This window comes from Aphelocoma coerulescens (genome assembly GCF_041296385.1).
Source record: "Aphelocoma coerulescens isolate FSJ_1873_10779 chromosome Z unlocalized genomic scaffold, UR_Acoe_1.0 ChrZ, whole genome shotgun sequence".
Taxonomy (NCBI): domain Eukaryota; kingdom Metazoa; phylum Chordata; class Aves; order Passeriformes; family Corvidae; genus Aphelocoma; species Aphelocoma coerulescens.
The window spans coordinates 57,801,665-57,811,460 of NW_027184085.1; the positions used below are offsets into that span (position 1 = coordinate 57,801,665).

General features: G+C 45.7%; 1 protein-coding gene across 1 annotated transcript; it reads left to right on the forward strand.

Annotated features, from left to right (window-relative positions):
* Positions 1–500: 500 nt before the first annotated feature.
* LOX (lysyl oxidase) lies at positions 501–9,318 on the forward strand. Its single transcript, XM_069001745.1, has 6 exons — positions 501–1,639; positions 2,065–2,173; positions 3,483–3,620; positions 6,383–6,539; positions 8,959–9,054; positions 9,199–9,318. Exons 1-6 carry the CDS (start codon positions 913–915, stop codon positions 9,316–9,318), a joined length of 1,347 nt encoding a protein of 448 aa, XP_068857846.1. The 5' UTR covers positions 501–912.
* The last annotated feature ends 478 nt before the right edge of the window (positions 9,319–9,796 follow it).

The window sequence follows — 9,796 nt, forward strand, 5'->3', positions numbered from 1 at the left end:
TCACCAGCAGCTGCTCTAGCGCGGGAGATGTGCCGGCCAGCACATTTTCCAGAAACATGTTTCCTCTCTCGCCAGCGGCCCCTTCCCCCTCCCCGCCACCCCGTTTCTAGTCTCTCCAGCGCTGATGAGCTAATAGCATTTTTCCTTTGCATACTTTGGCGCTGCCCCACGGCATACTCTGGCAGCCTACGTGTGTCTGAGCGCGCCCGCCCGCCGCAGGCTCGGCACGGCTCGGCGCGGCTCGGGGCGCGGGGGGAGACGGGGAGGCAAGGCAGGGAAGGAGGCAGGGAAGGAGGCAGGAAGGGAGGATGGGGAGCCCCCGCCGCCGCGCCGGCCCGAGCCGCCCCGTTCCCCCGAGCCGCCCCCGCGCGGGGCGGGCGGGGGGCGGCCGTGGGGGGAACTGTCAGGGCCGCACGTTTCCAGCCGCATTACGTGAACAAATGGCGGGGGTGCAGCCAGCCCAGCCAGCGGGGCTTGTGTAACTTTGCGAGCGTGCCAGCAAGTTTAAAGTCCCTGGTCTCTCCTCCTCCTCCTCCTTCCCTCGCTCCAGACACCAGCGCGGGCCGGAGGACGATGAGAGGCTGATTGTTTGCTCCGGCTCCCATTCGCATCCCCTCGCCTATAAATACCGGGGAGAAGAAAAGCCGCTCTCGCCGCCTCCCCCGGGCCGGGTTTCCTTTCCGACGGCCCGACCTGCCCGATGGCACCTCCCGGGTGCCGCAGCGCCTGAGACCTCGCTGCCCGCCTGAGCCTTTCAGAGGCGCAGCCCGCACCCCCCGGCCTCCCCGTACCGCCCCCCTCCCGCTTCATTCCGAGCAGGAAAGGCACCCCTCGCTCTCCGCTCGCCCCCCCTTCCCCTCCCCAGTTTCGCCCGTATCTCGCTACCCGCCGGCGCCCACGAAAGAGGAGAAGATGCGTTTCGCGCCGCCGGGGCTCCTGCTCGCCCAGCTTCACGCGTGCATCTACTGGAGCTGCCTCTGGCCCGCCGGCTGCCAGCAGCAGCCGCCGCGCCGGGATCCCCCGCCGCCCCCCGCCGCCTGGAGGCAGCGGATCCAGTGGGAGAACAACGGGCAGGTGTACAGCCTGCTCAGCCTGGGCTCCCAGTACCAGCCCCCGCGGCGCAGGCAGGCGGCGGAGGCGGCGGGCAGCCCCATCCTGCTGCTGAGGAACAACGGCACGGTGCTGCCGCGGAGAGCCGCCGCCCGCGCCGCCGCCGCGCAGCCCCAGCCCCAGCCCCAGCCCGCCGGCGGCAGCCGGGGCGGCTCCGGCGCTCGGCACTGGTTCCAGGCCGGCTACCAGGCTTCCTCCGGGGGTCGCGCCGCCGCCGCGCAGCGGAGCCCAGCGGCCGCCACCGCCGCGGCCCGGAGCGCCTCCTCGGGGGCGCCGAGACCCAGCGCCCCCGCCAGCCCCGCCGGCGGCACCGGCACCGACGGCAACGGCAGCAGCACCGGGGTGGGCAGCCTGCCGCCCCTGGGCAGCTTCAGGCCCGGCCGGGAAGATGTCATGGTAGGAGACGACCCCTACAACCCCTACAAGTACACGGACGATAACCCCTACTACAACTACTACGACACCTACGAGAGGCCCCGCCAGGGCAGCAGGTACAGACCCGGCTATGGCACCGGCTACTTCCAGTACGGTAAGAGCCCTCCTTTCCGCCCGTCCCGTCCCTCCCCTGCCGGCGGCCCCGGCCCCGCCGCACGACCCGCTCGCTCCGCGCACGCCGGTCCCGCCGGGGTGTGCTGCGGAGGTCGCCTGCCCTGCTGGCCCTCGCTCGGGGCAAAACCTGACCGGGCAAGCGTTCGCCCGGCTCTCGGACGGCAGGCAGCCCGCTCCCCGCCTCTGGGACAGGGGCGAGCTGCCGATAAGCCCACCGAGGGGTCTGGGCGTCGTGCTTGCGATGGGGTGTTTGGGACAAGCCTGAGCAAAGGGGGATGCGAGGTTAACGGAGGGCAGAGGTCCGTAGCAAAACGACGGCCCCGAACGACTGGGATGGTAGCCAAATATTTGCAAACGTGTCCTGCGTTGATCTTGCTGTTATGTGGTTGGTTTGATGAACTGCAGGTCTCCCTGACTTAGTCCCAGATCCCTATTACATCCAGGCGTCCACATATGTCCAGAGGATGTCCATGTATAACTTGAGATGTGCTGCCGAGGAGAACTGCTTGGCAAGGTAGGCATCGTCCCAAGCTTTTGCCCGTTCTCTGCGGGTTGCTGTGCTCCTGTTTCCACCTGTGAACACGGTGAAGAGTGGGGAAGGGTGAGGCTGGAGGGTGCAAGGAAACACAGCCCACTGTAACCTTCCAAGTTTGTGGCGGATGGTGGAGTGTGCACATCAGAAAGCAATACTGCCATGTTAGAGAGACAAGCTACAGATCTCCTGAAGAACCTACATGTTGTGAAAAATTATATTACATGTTTCTATTGCCAGGCTCACTTGAACATTTCTGAATTTTATGAAATGGAGGCACCTAGAAAACCACTTCAATCTGTTGATTTTCATCTCCCTCCTCTACTCTCACAAGACCATATGCTACTTCATTAAAAAAAAACCAAAAAACAACCAAACAACAAAACCCCTATTCTTAACCACCACAATTTACTATTAAGATTATAATAAGCTAATTGTTTCTGGGCCTATGCCTTGTAATGTCTCCTAAAACTAAAATCTCTCTGAAAAGTGTTTCAGAGTCTCTTAAGGGGTTGAAATAACAGCTTTGTTATGAAGTTAGGTCTTGTCCAGTTGGCAAGGAGGGATTTTTCCTGTTTTGTTTGGAAAGAAATTGACATGGCTGTTTTTAACCATTTTAACTTGCTTGATACCTTATCATGCAAAACAGATTTATTTATTTACCAGCGTCATTAATTTATGTCAGACTGTTTCCAGGGTCATGCTTGCTCTTCACTTGCAGAAAAAAGAAAACATGACATAAGGAGCAGTATTTTTTATGCTAGCTTCACAAATGAAGACTCATTGAAGTGTTCTTGCTTGCTATTAGTTGATTAAAATATTCCAGTACTTAAAAGACTGTAGATATTAGCTATGTAGAATAAGAAAATGCACCCTGATTCATATACACATTAATTTTTTTTTTTTTGCAACAGTGTGAAACATCTGTTCTGTGATCGTGCATACACAGGGAGTCATTTTGGTTAAGAGCAACAAATGAAATTGGTTTTTTTGGTACCAGAGTAATTTTACAGCTAAGCACTGATCTTCTTCATAGACAGAGTCATTCAGTGGTCAACCTTCCGTTTATAAAATTAAAACCAGATCTGAGTATTTTTCAGGTCTTGGTCTGACACGAGGCATTTCCACACCATATGGAATTCCTGTTGTGAATCTCCAATGCATAAGGAGATTGGGGCTCAAAATGATCTCTGCCATGTTACTTCTGAGACAATATAAAGTGTTTTTCAAAGTATTTCTTGCACATACTTATGGCTTTTTTCTTTGTTTTCCTTGTTTTGCATCATTGCAGTTCAGCTTATCGAGCAGATGTTAGAGACTATGACAATCGGGTGCTCCTGAGATTCCCCCAAAGAGTGAAAAATCAAGGCACATCGGATTTTCTGCCCAGCAGACCCCGTTATTCATGGGAGTGGCACAGCTGTCACCAGTGAGTGAAGTGCTCATCTTCTAATTATTCTTTTCACTAACAAATTGTCACTTATAAGGGGACACTTTCTAAAACTGAAGTGAAGCAGAGAGAAACTATGGAGAAACTTTAGCTTTTTACTGTCTGATTAGTTTTATGTAGTGGTAATTACTCTTTATACAGACACATGAAACCAAGATGGATACACAGCCTATCCATATGTATGAAACTCTTACAACATATAAATTAAATATAAATACAAGTCTGAAATGAGATTTGACAGTAGCACTTCCTCCTTTTATTTTACATATAGTCCCCTTACATTTAAGTGTAATCACTAAATAAAAGTCCCAACCATGTTAAAATAAACATGTTTATATATAGGGTTTCTCTAAACCCTAAAATGTTCATTTACTAGCATGTTCCCTATAATAACACATCATTTTTAACAGTGATCCATAATTCTTGAGCTGAATTTCATGAATTAATTCTTCACAAGGGATGGTCTGATCAATATCAAAAAGCAAAGTTCTTGAGTTGGCTGATCCCATTATCAATGATGTTCTTGTCATATGATGATATTTTGACATAAGAGCATTGCTCTAGAAATAGTATAATTGCTAGAAACACAGCAAGGGAAATGTAGTAGAACTTTTTCAGCATTTTGGGAGCAGGTAACACTGCAAACTTGTACCTTTTCAGAAAACTCATATGCAAGAGTTTGCAGGTTTTTTTCCAATTTTTGCTACTTCTCAGCAGGAGCAGTTGTAAAATACCAAAACTAATTACCCAGAATACTTACTTCCACTTACTTAAAATATGGCTCTGCTGCTACAGGTACATAAACGATAACTTAATATTATTCTTTTTAAAAATGGTATGCAATGTGGGCTTGATCTGAAGGCCTCTGAGCCAATGGAATATTTCTTTTTGGGTTCAGAGGCTTTAGGCACTGAATGAAAAATCAATATCATTAGAACAAATTCTTTCAAAAAAGACTCATATTTTCAGTTTATAAATCTTGCAAGGATCAAAAAGCTAAAACTAAATCAAACCTAAAAAAACCCCTCCACAAATGCTTTAGTTAACCTCCATCCTGAAAAAAATCTTCACCAAAACAAAAATCCCCCAACCCTCATGCTTACAAAGTTGATAAATGGATGGGTAGAGAGCAGTTGAAATATTCCATTTGTAGAAAAACAGTTTCTTACTCTGCCACGACAGACCAGCTATCACTGTCCAGATGCAAAGTGTCTCTGATGTTGATTCAGTTCTTGGACAGAAAATGCATTGCCTACAAAAAAATGCATCTCTCGTGATCATTTCCATAACAGTGAAACAAACTCATTTGGAAATGAACTCTAACTGCCAATTACTTTGGCTAGCCATCAGACCTCAGTGTTAGTCATCATCATCTGTGGCCCAGTTTTAGTGTTCTGGATGTGCCTGCTTGTGAGGCTCCTGTGCTGCTTTGTTTTACCAATACATTTGAATTGCGTTTAATTAGACGTTTTTTAACACACCTCCTGAGCTGAAAGCATTCAAAAGTAACAGCAGCCAAATGCTGCAAAGACAGCATGTAGAAAAGACAAGTTTGGTTTCCCACACATTTGGAAAAAGTGAAATTACAAGAATATGAGGTGTTAAGCTCCACAGTAAGAGCTAGAACTCCTTTGTGTGAAACTTTGTGTGAAACTTTGTGAACTTTGTGTGAAAGCAAGAAAAATGCATCACTTTGCCCAAATCAAAACCATACACACTTTTGAAATAGAGACAGCATTAAGTACAGACTGCAAAAATAGTTGACATTGAATGAAATCTGCATTCCCAGTACACAGAAGCTGAATTCTTTATGCAGATTTTGTCTTCACCAATGTTATGAATGTGTTACATTGTCTGAGGGCCATGGAAATGTGAAACCAAATTGTTGGGGTTTTGCTAGCAAGTAGCAAACTTCCATGGAATTTATGGTATGTAAGGTAAGCATTCCTAGCAAAACTCTGGCTAAAGGCACTTACAAGATGTTAAATTCAAATATGAACTACTTAATACTTGCTATTGTTATTGGAAAAGAGCTGAAACAGGAAATTTTGGAAAAACAGTGCTGCTATGGAATCTTTCCCATAACAAATTAAAATCTATTATTTATTTATAGAAGATGATATGTAGTACTTGAAAATTAGAGTAATGAAACTAATTGATGGTCAGTAGTAGGAAAGTATACTAACACACAGGTTTTGGGTAATTGTTGGGAAATAGAATTATTGGGATCAACAAAAGAACTGTGCAAGCAATAGGCCTGGAAGCTTTAGGCTTGTGTGTGAGAAAACTTTCCATGGGAAAGTCCCTGTGTGAAAAATAACAAGCAGGGCTGGGAACAAAGAGGGAGTCTTGAGATGGTCCAGCTGTACTATCCGGGAGTGAACGAGGGAGATAGACACTGACTTCTTTATGGAAGCTTGCCAATGTAAGTCCAATTATGTAGAAATAGAAATGTGTTTTGATAAGCTTTGAGCCACTTAGGAGCTAACAAGCTGGTACACTATATAAGTGCCTTTGGACTGCTAATAAATGGAGTTTGTGGAGTTTTGCTCTATCAACCATATTGGCTGGCTTGTTTGACTCTCTCCCCCGCTGGGGGCCCGGGCTCCTCGTCTCGCTAAGCTTCTAACAGGTAATAAATAAAATTTGGCCAGATTTAACAGGATGTAGATCAAATAAGAATATTTTAAAATGTTGGTAAGATCTGATCCATCTCTAATAATGCATCTATGGTTTAACAGACATTATCACAGCATGGATGAATTCAGCCACTATGACTTGTTGGATGCGAGCTCACATAGAAAAGTTGCTGAAGGACACAAAGCAAGTTTCTGCCTTGAAGATACTTCCTGTGATTATGGATATTACAGGCGGTATGCATGCACAGCACACACGCAGGTAGGAGCTGCTTTGGAGAAAACCACGTGTCTTTCACCCCCCCAGTTTGTATTTGGATAACTTTACTGCCAATCATATGATGCCCTAAGTTAGCTGATGCCCTAACTAGCTTCTGGAATTCCCCATTCTGGAGACCAGGTACTAACCTGGAGACAGCTAATTCACCCACCTGCTGTTAACTGTGGGTTTCTTATCAAAGTGCAGTGACACTCGGTAGCATAGCACCACTGGTAACTGAACTGCATTAAAACACACCACAAGTTCTTGTGGCTGTAGGACTGGTCAAGCTTGCGAAGGGGCATTCAAGACAGCTCGTAAAGAAGCTGTTCCCAGTGTTCATCACCCCCAGACTGCTCACTGATGTCCTTGGCTGGCCCCAGAGTTCATAGCTGGTATTTCCTCCCTTGCTTGGAGTCTGAAGCTGTAAGGTGCTGGGTTCCTTCAATACCTGCCGCTGCTGGCTGGAAGTCTGGCATAGAAAACTCAGAGCACTGTTCTGTGCCTGTACGCCAGGAGGCTGCTAAAGGGAATGGCAGCTGTGTAGACATTGTGATGGGCCATGTGCAAATGTAAAGCCAGGTGCCAGGGCTTATTAGGGGAACATGCAGAATGGAACACACCATTATGATAGATAAATCCATGGAAGACTCCTACCTTGAATATTGCATCACCACCTCTCAGAACTGCTAAAGAAAAGCTTAAAAAATCCAAACCAGCCAACCCCAGCAGAACAAGGATGATCAGCAGTGTAGTATGGCTAAGAGCTTTCATAGACTATTCCATTTGGAAAACTAGAAATAAGACCAAAACTTAAGCGATTGTGGATTGAAAGAGGAAATCGTTGATATTTACTGACAATTGTTGTTGTTTCTGACAATGTAAGGACTTAACACCTGTCAGGCAACAGCTTTAAAACCAAGAGGAGTGCTCTTTGGACACGTGAATGAAGATTTAAATTCCTTGCCATTGGGTGTTGCAGAGATCAAAAATCTCCATGAGCTTAAGAAAAATTTAGACAAAGTAATAGAGGTTACTAGACACAAAAATATGATGGTACCCCATGCCTTAAATACAGTTAACTGCCTGGTGGAAGGAATTTGCCTGACATTACACATCCCATTCCTTATGTTCTTTTCTCGTCAAGCATCTGTTGCTGACCACTATCAGAGACATGACACTGAGCTTTGATGCATCTGTGGTTTAACTCAGTGTGGTCATACTTACACATAAACTTTATCCCTTATACTGCAGCTTTTAATCTAGAAGGTAGTTATTCTATAACAGAGAAATGACAGCTATGTTTCACTGGCTGACGTGTCCCCATTTGAATTTTAACTATAATGAATGATCTGCAATACATAAAGGCTTTGAAGAGGTTTTATAAATACCTTTTCTACTTCTGTAGACTATGACATCTAACTAAGCAACATACATATTTTACAGCTGGAGTATTTGTGTCACTAGAATCGTGGCTGTGTCAGCATTTCCACTGGAAGCCCATAATTCAGGGGTTTGTAATTGGACTGTAAAACTTTTCTCCAGCCTCAGACTTGGCACATACATGCGAGAGTCTGAGCTGATGACCGGCTGGGTCAAGAGGGAATTCCTGCAGGACTTGGGTTTTCTGTATTCTGTGTGTTGCCAGAACAGATCAGCTCTGCCTAGAGCAATCTCTATTGGCCACAGCTAATGACACTAGATTTGAACCACCAATACGTTCATATATATAGGGATTCTTACTAATGTTCCTAACAGCAAAGAATTTTTCAGAAAGATGCATCTAGAATAAAGGCTACATTTTCAGTTCCCTCAGATTCTTGTGTCACTATTTGTCTGAAGAGACACCATTTCCATGCAAGGGTCAGTGTCAAAATGACCCTTGGCCCTACTGTTCAAAGATGGCACTTGTGCAGAGTGCATCCACAGCAAAAAGTTGCATCATTTCGAAGGGTAGAGAGAGGTTCCAATGTGGTGATCAAGTCTCTTCGTACTCAAGGACCTCAGAAGCTATTCACTCAACATTTACAGATACTTACCTCCAGTCTTTGGTCAATTTTTATTTTATTCTGATCTTATGTAAAGAGGAAACAGCAACATCAACAGTTTTTTCATAAAAGGAGTACTGTAACAAGTGATTATAAGAAAACACAGGTATCTCACAGATGAACAACTGTCAATATTATAGGTGTTTCTTATCCAGTAGTAATAAGCAGCAGTCTATAAAATACATTAGACTTAAGTGTTCTAGTTTAGACACACAAGCAAAATGCCATCTAAAAATAGGACTAATTTTCTAGGTTAATTTTCTAAGTGAACTGTGATGGTTAAGTGAACTTCAGTCCGAGTGTCCCTAATGTCTAGAATGTCACTGTTTCTAAAGATTAATTTTTTTTACACCCATTTTAACTTCATTCTTAAGGGTCTGAGCCCTGGCTGCTACGACACTTACAATGCTGACATAGATTGCCAGTGGATTGATATTACTGATGTACAACCTGGAAATTATATTCTGAAGGTAAGTGTACTGGGAATGGGGGGGAGGTTTGGGTTTTTTTTTTTTTTACTTTTAAAGAAGAAAATCATTTGCCATACACCCTGTTGCATGTAAGTTACCAACTGAAACCTGGCAGTAGACAGCACTGTGCTTTCTCCCCTCCAGGTGAGTGTGAACCCCAGCTACCTGGTGCCTGAATCCGATTACTCCAACAACATTGTGCGCTGCGATATCCGCTACACGGGCCACCATGCCTATGCCTCTGGCTGTACAATTTCACCGTAAGTGCCTCCCTGGGTTTCTGTGTCACTGTGCCCCACTGTTAGTATTTTGTTTTGTGGGTTTCAGGAATTTTAAAAATTGTGGGAATTTTGCTCTTGCACTTGTGCCGTTGGAATATGTAACACTTTCAAAACTGCTGCTCCTGTCTGGTCTGCTAGATAACGATCTCTGGCTCACACACCTTCTTTGTTCTTGCACTGGGACCTTTCTAGGATCATTCAGTACCCTTTTACAGCATCCACACAGAACTGACCAGCTGCAGTGCTCTTAAGACATTCTACAAAATCCCACAGATGTATGTTACTCTGCTGCAGTTCTTTCACTCTGAAACAGTTCTTTCACACACACTCCATTTACAGTTTAGTTCTTTTAAAGTTTAAACAGTACCAAAATTATGCCTTTTTTACATTTTTCTTTCAAAAAGGCAAATTCATTTAATAAATGTTGTCATGGTAGACCTACTGTACCTTAGTATCTGTAA

Coding starts and splice junctions, on each gene's coding strand:
- LOX (XM_069001745.1), top strand. CDS start 913: ATGCGTTTCGCGCCGCCGGGGCTCCTGCTCGCCCAGCTTCACGCGTGC. Junction 2,174..3,482: donor GAGGAGAACTGCTTGGCAAG/GTAGGCATCGTC, acceptor GCATCATTGCAG/TTCAGCTTATCGAGCAGATG. Junction 6,540..8,958: donor CATGCACAGCACACACGCAG/GTAGGAGCTGCT, acceptor TTCATTCTTAAG/GGTCTGAGCCCTGGCTGCTA.